Source organism: Branchiostoma floridae, chromosome 4, assembly GCF_000003815.2.
Source record: "Branchiostoma floridae strain S238N-H82 chromosome 4, Bfl_VNyyK, whole genome shotgun sequence".
In the NCBI taxonomy this organism is placed as follows: Eukaryota; Metazoa; Chordata; class Leptocardii; order Amphioxiformes; family Branchiostomatidae; genus Branchiostoma; species Branchiostoma floridae.
The window spans coordinates 8,808,827-8,826,979 of NC_049982.1; the positions used below are offsets into that span (position 1 = coordinate 8,808,827).

The 18,153-nt window shown below is 41.0% G+C and overlaps 2 protein-coding genes across 6 annotated transcripts in view; one reads left to right on the forward strand and one right to left on the reverse strand.

Moving 5' to 3' along the window:
* Positions 1 to 9,151, reverse strand: part of LOC118414763 (myelin regulatory factor-like) — a 31,320-nt gene extending 22,169 nt beyond the window's left edge. For 2 of the 4 annotated variants that reach the window (XM_035818986.1, XM_035818982.1), the window contains exon 1: positions 4,876 to 5,015. In XM_035818986.1, the coding sequence (XP_035674879.1) occupies positions 4,876 to 4,948 (73 nt within the window). In that variant the 5' untranslated portion in view covers positions 4,949 to 5,015. Of the gene's footprint in view, positions 1 to 4,875; positions 5,017 to 8,809 lie in introns of those variants that run through there. The other 2 variants (XM_035818983.1, XM_035818981.1) reach the window with 2 other exon arrangements.
* A 797-nt stretch (positions 9,152 to 9,948) lies between these two features.
* On the forward strand, positions 9,949 to 16,215 carry LOC118414764. Of its 2 annotated transcripts, none has more exons than XM_035818987.1 (6): positions 9,949 to 10,086; positions 11,154 to 11,345; positions 11,792 to 11,919; positions 12,296 to 12,420; positions 12,747 to 14,888; positions 15,400 to 16,215. In XM_035818987.1, the coding sequence occupies exons 2-6, from the start codon at positions 11,188 to 11,190 to the stop codon at positions 16,021 to 16,023; spliced, it is 3,177 nt and encodes a 1,058-aa protein (XP_035674880.1). In that variant the 5' UTR covers positions 9,949 to 10,086; positions 11,154 to 11,187; the 3' UTR covers positions 16,024 to 16,215. The 2 variants fall into 2 exon arrangements, with proteins under 2 accessions (XP_035674880.1, XP_035674881.1); XM_035818988.1 differs by having other exon boundaries at positions 15,492 to 15,909.
* The last annotated feature ends 1,938 nt before the right edge of the window (positions 16,216 to 18,153 follow it).

The window sequence follows — 18,153 nt, forward strand, 5'->3', positions numbered from 1 at the left end:
AGCAAGAACGGGTCGCGTTCAAAAGTTTCCTGTTCTAAATTTTGCGTGTTCCGCCCTGCGTTCGTGCCAAAAAAATAAAATAAAATGAGTAGCGCGTGTGCTGCGAGTGATCAGTGGGGTGGGATATCTCCCCGGAACAGCCAGTTCCCGGGGAATGCCCTTATTTGGGGAGCTGGGTTGACCAACATAGGCTGTTACTGATAGTTGCGTAATTTTTACTTCAGCGCTGGAAATAGAATCAATTCTTTCCGACATAATTCTGGAGCAAGAGCGGGTCGCTTTCCCAAAATTCCTGTTCTAAATTTGAAGCTCTTTGTATCGGCATTCGCAAGATACAAACCATCGTAAGTTTGTATGTAAAACCCGGGCGTTTAATAGTTTCGCCGACAAGCCTCCCCTTGTGGCCCCGCCCACAAACCGCCAGGGCAGTATCGGCACCTTTCCGATTTGATCAAAGGGCCGCCGGCTATCAATCAAACGCGGCTGTTGTTTACAGTTTCAGTCATGTGCCGTGTGCAAGTTTACAGCGAACTTCAACGTAATATTACATTCCTTGGACTTTCTTTCCCACAGCGGTGCTTCTACAAAATATTTATTAGACTGTAACACGGAGTCCCACATGTTTTAAAGAATGGAATCTGACGCGGAACAGCGGTTTTACCGGGTATTTTCTTGAAACATGTCCGTGGGAATATCGTCTAAACTCTAACGGCGAGGCGGCGACGCAGGGAGACCGTCAACAAAAGTGGCACGGCTGCTAACAGCGATACTAGCGCTATAAACAAGCGCTTCAACTTCGGATGGCAACCAGGACAATATTTTTAAGTACTGTTGAGCTGAGTAAAGTTTGTTGTTTATGACCGTATGAGTTTTTAGTTGTCTGTGAATCTTTGACCCGAAATATTGTTACGTCAAACTGCTGACGAGAAGTTAAGTGACTGCTGCGATTATCGTAGATATGGCCCTAAAAAAATGATGAAATAAGCCTTCTCAATAGCCTAAAATGCAAGAGCTTCCGGGGGGCTTCGCCCCCCTGGGTCCCCCCACCGGGGCTCTGCCCCTGGACCCCGCCGGGGGCCTTCGGCGGCCCCCGGACCCCTGCCCGACGCTGTGAAAAATTCCTGGTGAGAACACTGGTCATGGATGGCAAAAACAAATATCGGAAAACATATACTATTGTCATAGAATATTCTAAGGTCAAAGAAGATGTGAAAGAACAAAAATGAAGAATCTATTGTTCGGTATACTATATTCCGTGTATGCAGTCGTTTGTTCAACCTTCATGGCCACATAGATTTCATAATGAAGGCAACGTTTTTTTGGTCAAACATTTTTTTTATTTGTACGCTCGCATCAGTTTTTGGGTTTCTATAGGATGTCATCCATATAATGAAATCAACATGGCCTAATGCACTACAGTAACTCTTTCTACCATTGAAAACACTAGTTAAGGGCTTAAGTAAATGTTTTCAACAGGCAGCAAGACTTGTGACCTATGGTGACCTACTACACATACAATGGTCCCAACAGGTAACAGGCACAGAGCACCTTATGTCGTTTGTGATATCACCACTACAGTCATATGACCAACCTTGCACATTTATAAGTAAACTTGTGCATGCTAAGACTAAAGTAGGGGGTAGATGCTAATATTGACAGTATGACACAGACAACTGTGCTGCTTCTGCTGCATGTAATTGTAAACAAAACAAAAGGTTTTCTTTTCTCATTATGTAAATGATACCTGTGGCCTAGGGTGACCTGCAGCGCGTACAAACACAATGGTTCCAGCAGGTAACAGGTACAGAGCACCAGTTACGTAGTTATCTATGACGTCACAGCCCATAGTCACCTGACTACCCCTCATGCATGTCTGCTACTGCTGGGACTATGGTGGGAGTTACACAGAAAATATTGGCCTTCTTTTACAGCATAAATAGAAATAGATTCAGCACTCACACACCTCTAGAATCTGATATATTTAGTGTTGCTAACAACCAGAATATTTTGATACCTGTTCTACTTTTTGTCACTGATCATCTAGCTGAGAATGTATGGAAAGATGAATTCTTGCCTGGGAAAATTGGGCTAGTGGATTGGGTTACATTCTTTATTTGTGATGTGGTATCATTTCAGCAGTTTTTCATCTTTGAATTAAAACATTTTCGCCATATCTGTCTCTTCCTTTGTAGTTTTCTGTGGCAATAACTGAAGAAAGGCTGGGTAATACAGCTGTCCGGCAGGGGCACACCTTGTGAAGTGTCATGTTAACTCCTCACTTGAGCATTTCAGCACACAACTGCTTTGTTATTCAAGTACTAGTATATTATTAAAAGTATGCAAATTGAAACCTACAAATCAAGTCTGTCAGTTTGTTATGAACCAACTAAGAAACCATTCAATCATCACAACAAAGGGTACATAAAAACAAACACTGCTGCTAAGGTAACAGTTCCTCCGTGGTTTGGATTACCCAAGATGAGTACATTTGTCTGGACAAAGACTTACTTAGAGAATGAAAAGTCTGACTAGTGTAAAATACTGTAATACTACAAATAATCTAAGCAACTCCATTGTTCTTTCCCTGCACAATGAAAAGAATGTTGACAAGGATGCAAATTGACAGCCAAAGAGTGACATCTGATAACTACAGGGGCTAGCCATTTACAAGGCAGGCCTGCTAGTAATCAGATGATACCCAGGCTAGTTAGGTCAGATAAAATATACCTGAGGTTATGGAAAATAGAAACCGGAAAAACAACTTTTACAAACGGAAGTTGACCTTTGCTTGCACCATGCCAATGAAAAGAGGTTGTTCAAGGAAAAAAAAAACAAGAAAATTGGGATGATGTTGTCTCAATTTGAAGTCAACAAGGATTAACATGTGATAAGTGAAAATTAGGATCTCATAGGGAGACAAACACTGTTAAAGTGTTTATGATCTTCCTCTAATCTTCTGACCTAATAATCCCGAAGCCCCATAAATAACCAGTAGCCTTCAGCACATACTGTGTAAGGGGAAATACCACATGCTAAGGTGAAGATGAGGGAAGGGGAGGTGCCAATACAGGAAGTGGTTGCTGAGTCACAGTTTACATGTGGCTGGTGCCAGGAGGAGCCAGGACAGCAGTCACACAAACTTCACCCCACAGGAACTCATGGTCCACTATAGTACACTCTAGCATCTCTGTGTTTCTGTAAACCTTCTAAAGGTCACGTACATTTAACTATTTATGTACTTCTACAGGAACTAGACAAATGGCATATTTGTATTTTAGCATACCAGCACAAGTAGCAGTCAAGTACTGTATGCGTATAGGTACTTACATGTATTCCTCACATAAAAGTCCCAAGTCAGCTAGTACTACCTTAATTTCATATCATTCGCACACGGGCCACTACATTTCAAAGTACAGTGCAACTGGTACATAATCTACGTATTACGTAACTTGTGCCAGAAGTGCTATGCAAAACTAGCCTGCCAAATTCAAGTCCGTAGCCTTTGCCTTTCTAAATTCATAAGTTACTGTATCCCCCCTTACAAGTCCCCTATAGGAAAGATAGTAAAAAGTTAATCTTGTTTAATGAAATGCAAAATAATAACAAAGCAACTTTGAGGATAAAACTGAGTTAGAGATACCTTTTATCTATGATGGCATGCAAGCAAAAATTAAAGCAAGGAGACAGGCTTGCAATGGGGAAGGGGAAATACATGTAGAACTGTATCAATGAAAAATCACTTTCACTGTAAATGTGTATGTAACCCTACTTTTCCTTTCACCCACTACTACTACTCTATCTGTAGTACTAGTAGTCTAGCACTCCAGTGGAAAAGGAAAAAACAGGAAGTTCATCTCATCTGGTTTTAGTTGACACCTCCCCCTCACATTGACCTCTGGCTATTTCAATCCCATTCACTGTTCCCTATCTGGTCTGATAAAAATGCTTTAACTTTATTCCATTTCATTCAAGTTGCAAAACATATGCCATACCAACCTCTGTGACTCTGACACTGGTTAACACTTAACTGAGAGGATTGAAAGTGGGTGCCAACAAATGGAAATTTTGAATCCTGAAAGGTAGAGGGAGACGTTGAAGAAGAAACCACCATGTCCTTTGCAATGCTAAATATGGACACTAGGAAATGTTGTAAGTGAAAAACATCCTAACCTTGACCATGACAAAGCGTTGAACACTATCCTGATTAGCCGTCTTTTCTGAGTTTTTATCCTTGAAATGTGGGTCACAAATTCTTCTCTGATGAAACTTTGAAAGCTAATCACTAACTCTAAAGATATGCATGTAGGCATTTCCTGTGGAATCAGCAAGAAAAAACTCTGATCTTTCCCAGCTACACAGGAAGTATCAATATCACGGAATACAAGATCCACATTTCCCTGAGCTGTTCTGACCTTTCAGTCTATAGTCAAAACTTGGAAATTAACATTCAGTACGTCATACTCATTTCACATTTACTTATGCAATAATTTTACAGGACCTAAGTGGACGGAAAGTGTGAAAGTGGTTGAACCAATTTCCAGCACAAATATGTCTAATCACATACATAAACGTATCAATATGTACACACATATCAACCTACCATATTTCTCCCCAAACTATAAAGATAAAGAAATGGATGACCATGCACAATTCAAGATAAATTAACCCTTACATAAGTTATAATATGAGTGATAAGGGGCATTGCCACAACCTTAAAAACTTTGAAATACTTGTCTACATCTATTCATTTTGTTATACCAAAAAACAAGCCAATCAGACTATTAATAAACACATAAAGCAAACAGCCACTTGTACATGAACCAATATCACCAGCAGAATTGGAAATTTAAGAAAGACACAAGACATTGACACTACCTGGAAGTCTCCTTGAAGCTGCCCAACTTCTTGGAAAGGCTTTCATTCCCTGCACAGTCCATAGTGAATACATATCAGATCACTTTCCCTTGCTTTATAGTATATACCATATGGCAGAGGGGAGGCCTCCCTTTTACTAGTAGTGACCGCATGCTGCTCTTGCCTCATTATGGGGAAAAGTCATGTGATACTCAATGGGGACGGGCGACGAACAGTAAAAGGCAGTCAGGGCTGTAGATAGTTATATTGTAACTTTTACAATTTCACTGTGATAAAAAATATCTATGCCAAAGAAAATTGCTTTTTCCCCTTACAGATTGCGTTGCGTCTTCAAGTTAGAAACATTAGCCTTAGACTTTTACTTGTTTTAGACATACTACTAGTATTACTGGCCAGTCCCTGAGGTCAGAGGTAGAACTTTTTCTGCCATGAGTGTGACCCTAACTTCCTGAGGTTGTACTAAAGTTACTGACTGGAGGTGAGTCACAGGACATGTGTGCCTGTAAAAACCTCTATGGTCAGATTTTTCCATTTTTAAATACCATGGAATTCTAATGCAGTAATGGCATCGTGCCACCACTGCTAAGCCTAATGATAACAGAAGTGTGCCATACTTGGCACCAGAGCCATAAAACCTGATGATGCAATATTTGTTTGAAGAGTACATTGTAGTTGTTTTTTATAAGGTCAATTTTTCTATGTAAGATATGAGGAATATACAATCTATCAGAGTGTTAATCATTTTTACCGAATAGAATTTGATACTGAGAGTAAAATTTGATACAATAAAAAATTATAAAATGAACAATGCAGATCTGAAATTGATATTACACTGAAGGCAGTCTAACATCAACAAAAATGCAATGTCATATGATACTACCAGTATTATGAGTATACAACATACACAGCGAACTGAATTAAATATTGATAATGTTGGCCTTAGATGAGGAAACTTACAGAGGAAACTTACAAACTTTGTAATTGTAACATAGACACAGATATAGTTTCCTAGAGCCATCAATGATGAAGACAGTAGATAGCTTTACACTTTCCAAGCATCATCACTTGATACTAGTAGCTTTAAATACACAACATGTATCTGTATAGATCATACAGATACAGACTTAAACTTTACAGTACTTCTGCCATGTCTTGCTCAGATCCTAAGTAAGATGCATTTCCTGAAACCAGCATGTGGCACACCATAATGGAAATGCCTTTTGGCAAGCTGTCAGTTCTATATTTTGTTACCCTTTCTTTCCACACCATAGCCAAGAAAACACATGAGATGTAAACTGGTAAAGACCATACAGTCTAATTCGCAATGTTTAAGTCGGCATGGGTAAGTTTCGAACACAGACAATGCATGCACCAGAATAGTTTCAGGTAGTGATCATGATGTTCTCTCAAAGACTAATAGGTTGCGTAGTACATACTAGTATGTTGTACAAATATAATTTCAAAGTGAACTGCCAAAACATTACTACAAAACAGGTATCGACATGATATTTGATAGACATGGACAGTCTATATTGATAGGTCATAGATACAATGTAAATATCAATAGTCACAATAAAAAGGATTTGAAATATAATATAAGATAATTCCTATATAGGTAAAGGTTGAACTGTAGTCAAAAGCAAGAAGAAGTAAGAAATGTTTTCTGATAGCATTTTACTTTCTCCTCAGACAGTGTATTCAATGGTATAGCACTGATGCACATGGCTATGATTCATCTAAAAGTAAAAGGTTTACCACACAAGTGTGTGATGTGGTAAACCAAGAAACCCTTCAGTATTACATGTATGTCCAGGTCATAGACCAAAATATTACTAGTACCTTCACGGCTGCAACTAAAATAAAAAGAAGACAATAGTGTATGTGTGTATACATTTTCCACAACCTTGCTATGCATTTGTACCATATTTCTGCACTACGGTGTAAATATGAGAAAAGTCCAAACACTGCAAGGCTCTGGTTGAATGCAGTTGAATGCATAGTAGTAAAAATTTGCTGAAGAACTATTCCAAAGAGTGAGATACAGATAGTGAAAATGTCCTCCATACTAATTAATAATGATATTGATACACAGCTGGTATGATTTCCAATATCATTCTATGAGGTTATTTTCTACTCTCCTATTGTTTATTGTTTATTGATCTGGTGCAAGTGCCATTACCATCAACACATGAAGTCAAAGCAACATGTATTCTTTGGTTCATACCGACAAATTTCTACCCTCAACTTTTATGAATGGATTAAAATCTTCAGCTTATGACTTTTGTTATCTTATTGAGCAAGACTTTGTTGACTGGCTACATTACCATTTTAAAACATTGATCTTAAAAAAAAAACAAGAGATGATGATACAAATGTAGATAGTGATTTACAACAGGTTATGTGAGACAAAAAGAGCTTACCTACCTTGTCTCCTGTCCATTCTCCACAGGGGAAATATGATCTGTGTTTATGTAGACTACAGGTGGACTTGACAAATGCACTCGTGCAAAGATGAAAGCATGAATATTTCATGGTTTTGCTGCATTAAGATTCTTCTACTAGGTTTACTTGGTCACGGAATGGCCATGTTAGCACGAGACATTTGTTTTGAAAGGAAAACATCCAGAATATCCATTCTTCCAATCTGGGCTGTCTCCAGCTTTAATTGTTTTTTCTGTCCCACTCATTGTTTGGAAGCCCATGTTGTTAATTTCTGTTGGCAAACCTGTTGCTTTCATGAAAATACATTGGATGGATGGATGGAATGAACTTTTTGTCCCAACAAGAAAATTTTCTGTCCTGGGGCAGACGGACAGGTCCTGGATACAGCACTTCTTCCAATCACGATATACAGAGAAAACTGGCACATGACAGGTAGTGTTGAATTCTTGTGTAAATTAATAAATCTCGAAACTTCGGAGACACTTAGTGAACAGCTGACTTCAGGGAAAATTTGTGTATTCTCTTTAACAAATCATTATTTCAACTTACATTAACAGTGTTTGATTTTCAATCTATCACTTATGTACACTGGTCATCCAAACTTCATGGTCAGATTTACAACTTTACTCTAGACTATTGCTACATAGTATCATAAGAATTAATTCTTCTTGCTGAGTCTATTCAACCTCTCATTCTCAAGTGTAAAGTAAACATAACATGCACTGCAGTGCTGTGGCTAATAATATGGCAAGTAAGTACATTACTCCATCTGCTCAGCTCATCTGCTTGACTTTCTTTGCTCCACAATTGGCTAATAATTGAATAGACCTCAAAATGTGAATATACAAAAACAAGGCCAGAAATAACCTTTATAGATGTGTGCAATATAATCTCTGCTATTCACGATTCATACGGATGGATGATACAAGAAGGAACTCGTTCCTTTCACTCATGGCAACTTGTGAAAAGTCTGTTGTATTTATTTACATAATCCCTGCGAAGTGGGAGGGGTAAAAGTCCTCCACACAAGTCTGCTACCCTTTTAAAGCTAATTCTCAGCTCAAAAACACCGTCTGTGCCGTCCGACAAGCACAGGAAATAACCACAAATTAACACTGACTCGTTAATTACTCGCCAAATGACCTATTAGCCGTTTAAACGGACCCTGCTCGCGATCATCGGCAGAGATGCGCGGTGATCAGCTAACAACCGCGAACTTCGTTTGTCAAACTTCCCTTCTCAAAATAGTGCCATTTTCGGGTTCTTATTTGACGAATTTTACCCAGAATCTATCATTTACGACCTGTATAGAATATACATCACATTTAAAGGTGATTGGGAGCGTCAGTGTGCTTTCATCTGCCTACTTTACTCCATGATTTCTTACTTTGGTGACATACTGGGAGGACACCATATTGTTTACCAATCGCCATATTCCACTCAAGTGAAAACGTCCGAGAAGACGAATGATTTGCGGACGATTTTGACTCACCTAGGATGGCCTGTATGGCCTGGTCGTCTCCCAGGACGTCCATGGTGGCCTACCGGCCCTGCCGGGCTTGCTGACGGTGGTTGTCCGCGTCTGTTCACGGCTGTCAGGCTGACTAACCCCGGGGATCCATTCCGCTAGGTCCCGTCCCCTCCGCCATGAAAAGTCTTCTTCAGCTGTTCCAACAACCTCCCCAAGTCTCCCAACTACTTCAACATTTCAGCTCGTTCCCTCTACTTCAAGCCACAAGTTTGACGTAGAAGACAAACAGAATACAAATTTATTCTGATTTGTGTAGTTATCTATAAAGTTACTGTTACTTTGGTTATCTTTTGAGAAAGATTCTCACATGGGACAGCTGTTCCGTTTCCTCCCTCTGGAGAGTTACTACCCGATGACGCAAACACATCATCAGGTGACCGACCTGGGACCACCTGACAAACGCCGGAAACTTGGACCAACTTCCAAGAAAGAGAAAACCGTGTTCCGCACAAATTTAGCAACTGAAATCATCTGTTTTCTTTTGACAATCAGTTTTTGTAAATCTTACCGACCTCAAACTTATTTTGCTGGTCACTTGACTTGATAACGGTTTAGCGGGAGAGAATTATTCCAGCATATCATTGAAGCATCATTCGCACATTCGCTCAGTGCATCAACATATTCAGCCTCCGGTAAACATACAACTTTCATGTAATTTTTCATTGTTTTGTATGCACCGGACTTACTTCTTGTAAGGTTACCTCATTTAAACAAGGACATTATCATATTAGAAAAAGACTATCTGATTATTATTATTATTATTTAACCGAAAATATTATTCCCCTTTTGTGCGGATGTATCAATCATATATCAAATTTATGGAGCAAATTGAAGAATGATATTGTAGCCAGAAGGTACTTCCCACTCAATCATGTCAGTGGTGAAATTAGATGCAGGACCTGTTGTTATGATGACGACGATTATGGATTCAGTTTTTAGCTTGGCCGCTAGATGCCGCCCTTGACCGATTTGGCCTCTAAAAATAGCTGTCATAGCATGCAAACGTAATAAAGTATACGCAATTTGAACTATCATTGTATTTCAGCGCATAATTTGCACAAAAAATAACTACCTCATTTTTATGTTCATAATCATAATATTGACTGACCTGCTACATATCTTGTTTTTTCAAACACTGAAATGAATCAACGCAATTTTCGTTCTTGTTGTCTGGATGCGCTCTACTCAGAAATGCGCTCTTATCTTGGATGTAAAACTTCGACAAATTTGGAGAAAGGGTAAGAAAATGTGTCCATTTATCGGGTGGTATTTAAACCATAGAAAACCCTGGTAGTTATCTTGTTATGCTTGACTCTCCAAGTGAGCTGAAAATGCCGCCAGTGGCTCAGTTTTTGCGTCTTTGTGTGGAGTGCCTTTGTCTTGCGGAGGGCGGGTGCGTTGCAGCTTCGCGTTGGGTTTGGTTGGGGGAGGGGGGCAGGTTTGTAAATCAGCAGTTTTATCGTTTGTTTGGATTCCATGTCGTTAAACACGTATCCGCGCACTATGCTGCATGCACTATATTATGTAAGGCATAGCTACGAAGCTTGTATAAGCAATGCGTAGAGTTGTTTGGGGGTCCTCTGTATTCAAAGAAGGTAAAATTCAAGCCAAGATGAAGATTTATAATAATAATAATCACCAGGTGTATTTTGCCAGCCAGTAGGTACCCATTATGAGTAATGAGGCTGATTAACGTGGTCGAGGCACCTCCTCGAGCACGGGACCCCCGTTTTACGTCCCTCCCGGAAGACGATTTCGTGGAAAGCTTCGTGAGGCTACAGCAATCCGGACGTCCTTGGTTGGTCTCCCATCCAAGCACTGTCCGGATCGTCGCGTTGCTTAACTTCCGAGATCGAGGGATCGGGTGTACCAACGCGCCACGCGGCCGTTTGGAAGACAACTCTATAAAGCCCTGTAAAGTTACATCATGCCCTATTGCCATCATAGGATTCTCATATAATGGAACTTTCTGTGATGCACAGAACTTACCATGTACACTAAAATCTAATGTGTGTTATTGTGGTATTAAAGAAGCATATTGAGCCTTTGTTTGATGAGGGTCTGCATGGGGGGTCCCGACAACAATTTACGCTGAATTCAGAAGAACCCCCTACGTATTACACTAAATCAAGGGAGGCAATTACGCTAAATTTGGTTTTTTTGCCTCACTACGAGTTACGTAGATAAGATGGTTTTCCCTACGAGTTATGGGAAATAAAAGTAGGCTGCCTATGCCTTACGAAAAAGAGCATGCAGGCCCTCTTTGATGTTTGTAAAGATGTTTATGATGTATCCTGTGGTTTAGGATCCACATGTTTGCTTGAAGTTGAACCCTGAAGATGGCACTGAGTCCAGGACAGCCAGACAATGGACTGGAGACAGGCATGAAGCTCAACTTCCCAGAACAGCATGCTCAGCTGGCACAGTGCCTCGACGCCCTCCGGCAGACTGGACGGTACTGCGACATTACAGTCAAAGTACAGGACAAAAGCTTCAGGTAAGATTTCAGGAATCGTAAAATGAATCATATTATGTTTCAATAATTTTTTTTTCTTTTGAAGTCCACTATATCTAAAATAGATGGTGACACCAGTAGCAATATTTGTAGTGTTTGTAGTGGACTTCAAAAGTAAAAAAAAATATTTGATTTGTTTACCGTGTATCAATGTCTATGAGTTCTGACAGCTGAAAACAAGTAATAGAATTTTTTCTGTTGGCAACGCCAAGAAAGAATTTGGTTGCAGACTGTCTGTGCCTCCCTTGTCCTTTTTTTCTAGTTATATGCAGCTGTCACTGTGTTATCCACATGTATCTCAACATCACTAATAGCAAGTCAGTCAGGACATGCAGCTTGCACTGTTCAGAACAGACTGGTGTGTTACGCCATGAGACAGTTAACTGCAGGTATGCAATACAAGTAAACAATATGCTTTGTACTTGCAGCTGTCACCGTGCAGTGCTGGCATGCCGGACCCCCCTGTTCCAGTGCCTGGGGGATGACCCCATTGTCCGGGTGGACTTCCTGAACCCTGCAGCCTTCTCAGCACTCCTGGACTACATGTACACCTCAGGTAGGAACAAGTGACATATCAGGATGTTTCCACATGGGCGAACTTTGCTTTGTATGAAAAAGGAGATTTGTAGGGTGTCAGAAATTTAACTTTGACTTTGACTTTACATACAAGATTAACTGTAATGCAATGCAACAAGCAGCTGAAAAGAGTTGCTGGAGAAACATGATGCAGCTTCTGACATGTGGTGAGCATGATGATGATTATGATGATGACAAATGTAATATACTTGTATGCACTGTATAAGAAGATGTTGCTTAGTGTAGCAGTTAACTCTACTATCTTTTATTTTGTACGTACATTTCTTGTATTTTCAATTTTTGCCATGCCACTGATAATGTATGGCTGTACTTGAAATGCTTGTTGTTATCCACAGAACTGACTGTGTCCAGTGGCCACTGCAGTGATGAAGACCTGCTGGCCACTGCCCAGGCCCTGCGGCTCCATCCTGTGGTGGAGTGGCTCAAGGACTACCTCAAGGCAAAGGGAGCTGTAGACCAGGTGTGGGTTACATGACAAAAAAGAGAAACATTCTGATCATGTATAAAAGGATTTGCGACAGAGTTTGTTGTATGATTGGGCTTGGAGTTTTTTTTGTATATTTCAACACAGCAGTGAATGAACTAATAGACAAAACTCCCTTATTTGTTACTGCTGAAAGTTGTAATAATATTCATGTGGTTTTATTATGAGATTGTTTGCTTGACTTAAGGACAATGGCAAGAAAAAGACTGTCATAATTAATAACAACTGTACATTTTTCCATTGGATTAGTTCATGTTTGTTGTGTTGATGACCTTTGACATATTTGCTTTCTTGCCAAACAGGTACTTGGAGGAGAGGGGAACTCGCAAAACACAGCACCGTCATCACTTTTATTACCATCCTCTACTGATAACTTGACATCCAGCACAGTAAGCAGCCTCTTTCCAAGGAATCCTGGCTTGCCATTTCTCAACACCAATGCCCCCTACAGTCCTCTTACAGAACTGCAGGTGGCCTCCACTGGCCATGGGCAGAACCAGCCAATCGAGAGTCTCTTCTTCAAGAACACGGGAAAGACCAACGGAGTTGCTACGGTAACAACAGTAGACGTGACGAGCCCTGGACCTGCCAGGTGGGATCCACAGCTGTCCACCTGTCACAGGTGCGGAGTGCACTTCCTCAGCACCAAAGTCTTGAAACAGCACCAGGCAGTGTGTGGGAGGGGGGCAGGGGAAGGGCCCAGCTGCACTCAGGACAGCATCGCAGAGCCTCCCCGACAGAGGCCGGTGTTCGGATGCTCCAGGTGCTCTCAGTACTTCGTAAGTGCCAAGACTCTGCAGATGCATCTAAGGGTGTGCAGCAAGCTGCAGGAGTACAAGTGCAGCCTGTGCCAGCTCAGGTTTGTCAGTCAGAGGGCCCTGGACTTCCACACCAGGGACTGCTGGAAGTCCTTCCAGGAGTTTGAAAGCCCACAAAGGTCCAAGAGTACAAACGTCAGAGCCAACTCTGGGAAGCCAAACGAAGTTGGCTCGTTTTCCCGCAAAGCAGGAGCAAAAGGTGGAGCCACTGTACAGGATACTTCCAAACCACAACAACCAGGGAGCAGCACTGATGAAGATGTTAGTGAAGTAGAAAACATGAAAGTGTCAGAGAGCCAAGAGGTTTTGGTGTTGAATGCTAAAGACGTTGACATAAGCAAGCTCATAACAAGTAAGCAGTTCAGCTGTGGTCAGTGTACTAAGACGTTCCCAACACCCCTCAAACTACAGCGCCACAAGGAGCAGTGTAAGTCACCCGGCAGTTCCGAGGTTGACCACCAACAGCGACAAAAGTGGATCTGTGATAGATGTAGCCTGTCTTTCCCATCGCGTCTGTCCCTGCAGAGGCACATGCCGTCATGTAACAAGAGTGTCCTGTTTGTTGATGTCAGAAATAGGGCAGACCAGTCATCAGTTAGCGGCAAAACGGCAGCCGGCAGTAGCAAAGAGAAACAGCCCACACGAGAAGCCACAGTACAGGGGGCCACTCCAAGTAAACAAAAAAGTGCTAGCACTGCAGGCACTAAGACACCAGACAAAACTTCAGGTACAGTCAGCTCTGCAAGATCTGAAAAGGAGACCAAAAGTACTACAGCAAAACCAAGTGACAAGGATTCCAAACCTGTGAAAGACAGCAGTGGAGATGTGGAGAAAAGCAGCAAAAAGGATACAAGTCATGCAAGGAGAGCATCCAGTGGAGGCAGTAGTCCAGTCCTCACCACACTGAGAAGCAGCCCAAGACACATGGGTCGGACACTTAGAAGCAGTCCCAACAAACCCCATGTCTTTAGTAATGTGGCCAAGGGCAACTTAAGGATCAAGCTGATGAAAAAAGTGCACAAAACTGTCACTTCTCAGACAGCTAGGAGACGTTCAGCGGCAGCTGGTTCCAGTGCAGCAGCAAGCAGCAATGAGAAAACAAACACCACTCCCAAGGCAGCAAGAGAGAAAAGGGCAGCGGAAGACAGTCCAGGTCCTACCACAGCAAAAAGGCTCAGCACACGTACAGAAACCACCTCTGCTCCCAGTACAGCAAAGGAAGGCCCTCCCAACATCCTGAGCAGGTCCAAACCTGGGAAGGCCCCCACCACGGAGCACAAGAACACACCTAAAGTACCAGGGAAGCAGATAAAATCCAGTCCTGCCACTAGCACAAACACCACACCAAAACCAAGACCCCGGGTTGTTTTAAGGAGAGTTGACACAGCTGGAGGGATCCCAGAAGGCAGCAACACCATCTCAGCAAACATAGACACTGTTATAAAGGTGGAACCAGAGGACGACTCAGACCAATGGGAAAGTCCAAGGAGTGCACAGCAGCCAAGTGGCAGGAACTTTGGTTCCCCTGAAACCAGCCTGTTCTCTGCACAGTACCACTGCGGCAACTGTGGCCTTAGCTTCCCCCAGAGAAAGGCTATGCAGGACCATGAACGCATATGCAAACAGGTAAGGGTAAGAAGTGTGTGACTGCATGTGAATTTTCCTCGGTTTCAGACTGCCTGTTCCTGGCAATGGGAAGAGGAATTTGTTAGCCTATGACATCTCACCATCACTCAGTCTTGGGCTGATCTTCAAGTTCAATGTAAATCAGACTGTGATTGATGTGTCAGAATGCTTTCTGGAGTTAGCTATGGTCAACTCAAAGTCAAACAGTTAATAAAACCAAGAGAATCTATACAAATAACACAGTACTCTTAGTTGTTTATTTATTTCTGTTGTAATTAGTGATTTTAGAGTTGCTTGTGCAATAGCTGCTAGCTGTGGAAGCATGCCTTTTGAAAAACTTTTGATTTTAAGTCACGATTTCTAGTTTGCAATCATCTAAGTTCCCCTTCAAAATAACTCCCCAATTCAGACTTGTATTTTTATCCAAAAACCTAATTCTTGTTGACCACCCTAACTAATTGGTAAGAAATAGTTTTATAGTTGGAATAAAAGAAAGACAATTTTTCTCCAGGCTTTTGGGGAGGCATACTGCCAACAGCTCAGCAAGGCTGCTAAGTCGCACTGCTGCCAGAAGTGTATGAAGCTTTTCTCCTCTGACACCAGCCTTAGGGCCCACCGTGAGGAGTGCCTGAACTCCACACTGTACCGCTGTAAGGTCTGCTGGGAGGACACCGACCAGCCCAAGGCTCACATGGAGAAACACTGGCGATGGAGCCGACCCACAGAACTGCGGAACAACCCCTGCTTAAGCATCGAATCTGACCTACCTCTGATCAAATCTTTGTACATGTCCGTGGTGAAGCCGAATGAAAAATGGCCGTGCAGCCTCTGCGAGGCGGAAAAAGGAAGTAAAGGAGGAAGTTTGGCTGTCACATCGTTCAAGGACAGATTGCGTCTGTGGTCTCACCAGGCATCTGCCCACAAAGTTGTCTGGAAAAACCTCATGTGCCCGGTGTGTACGGGGTCGTTCAAGTTCAATGTGAGAGTGGAGTACCTGCGCCACATGTTTGCCAACCATGTAGGACTGAGGAAGGCTCAGAAAACATTTCATTGTCTGGTCTGTGGAAAATCCTTCCATGACAGGGGCTTGTTGGAACTTCATCTGTTCAAACATGGCAAAAAGACAGCAAAATAAATCACTGTATGTTACCTCTCAGGCCCTTAGGTAGTAACACAAATCCTTTTTCACAGGATGCTGTATTTACAGTATGGACTATTTCTCTTCAGCCAGCCCAACTGGCACAAAAGCAAGTCATATGATCATGGTCACACTTCATCAGCTCATTACCTCTGCCAAAATATTCCTTCATAGTTACATGTAAATATGCCTACGAGGGGCATTCAATAAGTAATGTCCCTGACCCATTTCCCATAGCAGGAGATTAATGAAACTTGGCACAGTTATTAGTCTTTCTCTACATAGGAACCACCCAGAGTTATGCATTTCTCCCATCATTTGATGTAGCTCTGGACACCGTTCTTGTAGGACATCCCAGGTTGGTCCTCCGACAGATGCCTCATCAATAGCAGAAGAGGGACGACCAGGTCTGGGAGCTGTTTCCACAGACTTCCGGCCTTGTTTGAATTCAGGATGCCAGCGTTTTACAAGGTCATATGATGGGGCATCATCACCATAAGTTTTTTTCATTTCATCAAAAGTCCCTTTTGGTGTGCGTCCTTTCAAATACAAAAACCGGATCACTGCGCGACACTAAACTTGCTCCATTTCACACCTGGTCCATTTCGCACCTGACTCAGTTCAAACGCCAGTAAATCAGTAACCATGATTAGTTCAGAGCTGTATTTTGCAACATAACCCATAGAGATATGACTCATTACACATGCAACATTTCATCTAGATCAGACAACTGGCAGTGGGTCAGGGACATTACTTATTGAATGCCCCTCGTACAGCTCTTTGTTAGATATTTAGAGTGTTGTTTTACATTTTTGAATTGTGTTAAAATTCTGAAGGAAGCTATTATCAGATACTGAACTAATGAAGGTTACTATTGAGTAATGTATGTTTAATAATGTACATGAAGACAGATTGTAATGAGATCATGTTATTATCCCTTTTCATTATAACTTATGTATAATCTACTCAGTTGCAACTAGTACCAGGCAGTAATAGATGAGAAAGATTTGATCAAAGTACACCTGACCACAAAGTGTTGTGTATAAATAGGCATATACAAAATGTATTTCTTTTGAACCTCTTATTTTGCATTTGACAAGTAGAAGTTTAAGTAGTTACCTTGTCAGGGTAAGATAACATTAGATGTGTAATTTCCAAACAGGACTATTACCAAACTTATGAAATTGCACCATTTGGAGTTTAGTTTACATTTGAAGATGTCAAATGTTCATGAATTGTAGCAGTGTAAATTTATGAGGCATGCTGATTTGTTAGATCTTTAGTTAGAAAACTGATGATAAATGTTATCTTAGACTGATGTGTGATGCTATTTTCAATGTTGATGAATTAGTGACTAGTGGAGAGTTAACCAGAGGAAATGAATCTTTATGCTGTATTAGGTTGTCAATATGGTAGGTTTACTTGCTCTATTTTTAAAATTAATACATCTTAAGTAGTTTTTTTCTATCTGTTTGGTATAATTTCCTTTCAGAGTACTTGTTTGTTGTTTAGTTAATTGCAAATCAACAGCTAAGTACTTCTGTTATTGCTGTTAAGGTGTGAACCTGTATCACTTGAACTGGTTTAGGCCAAAGTCAACTGCAGTCAGTAAAATGTAGTGAGATAGATGGTGCCGTGAACATGTACTAGTGAACATGATGTATTCATACAGTACAACGTAGGTAATGTACTATATTAGCTAGCTGTTGAAAAAAATTGTGGAAGGTTTGTTAACAGTTGTAATTGTTGATGTGTAACAATCATAATTTAGTATATATTTCTGTGTGTCTATATATGATAACGTTTATACCTGTAGAAATAAGAACTTTTGAAAAGTAGCAAACATTTTTTTCATTGGACGTTAGTACTGTATAAGCATTTTTGTTAATAAACAAATTATAGTTTATATGGCCCTGTTCTCATCATTGTTCATTAGAATAGTTTGTAGTACTTTTAAGAGAGTTTTATTTGAATAATTGTCTTACATTTAATATTTTTCTCATTTTTGTTGACTAATTTTTGTCATCACTCATCACTGATCAAAGGCTATTTTTTCTATCTTTGGCACTTGTTTTGGAACATAAGGCCATGTTGATTTGATTATATGGATGACATCCTCTGGGAACT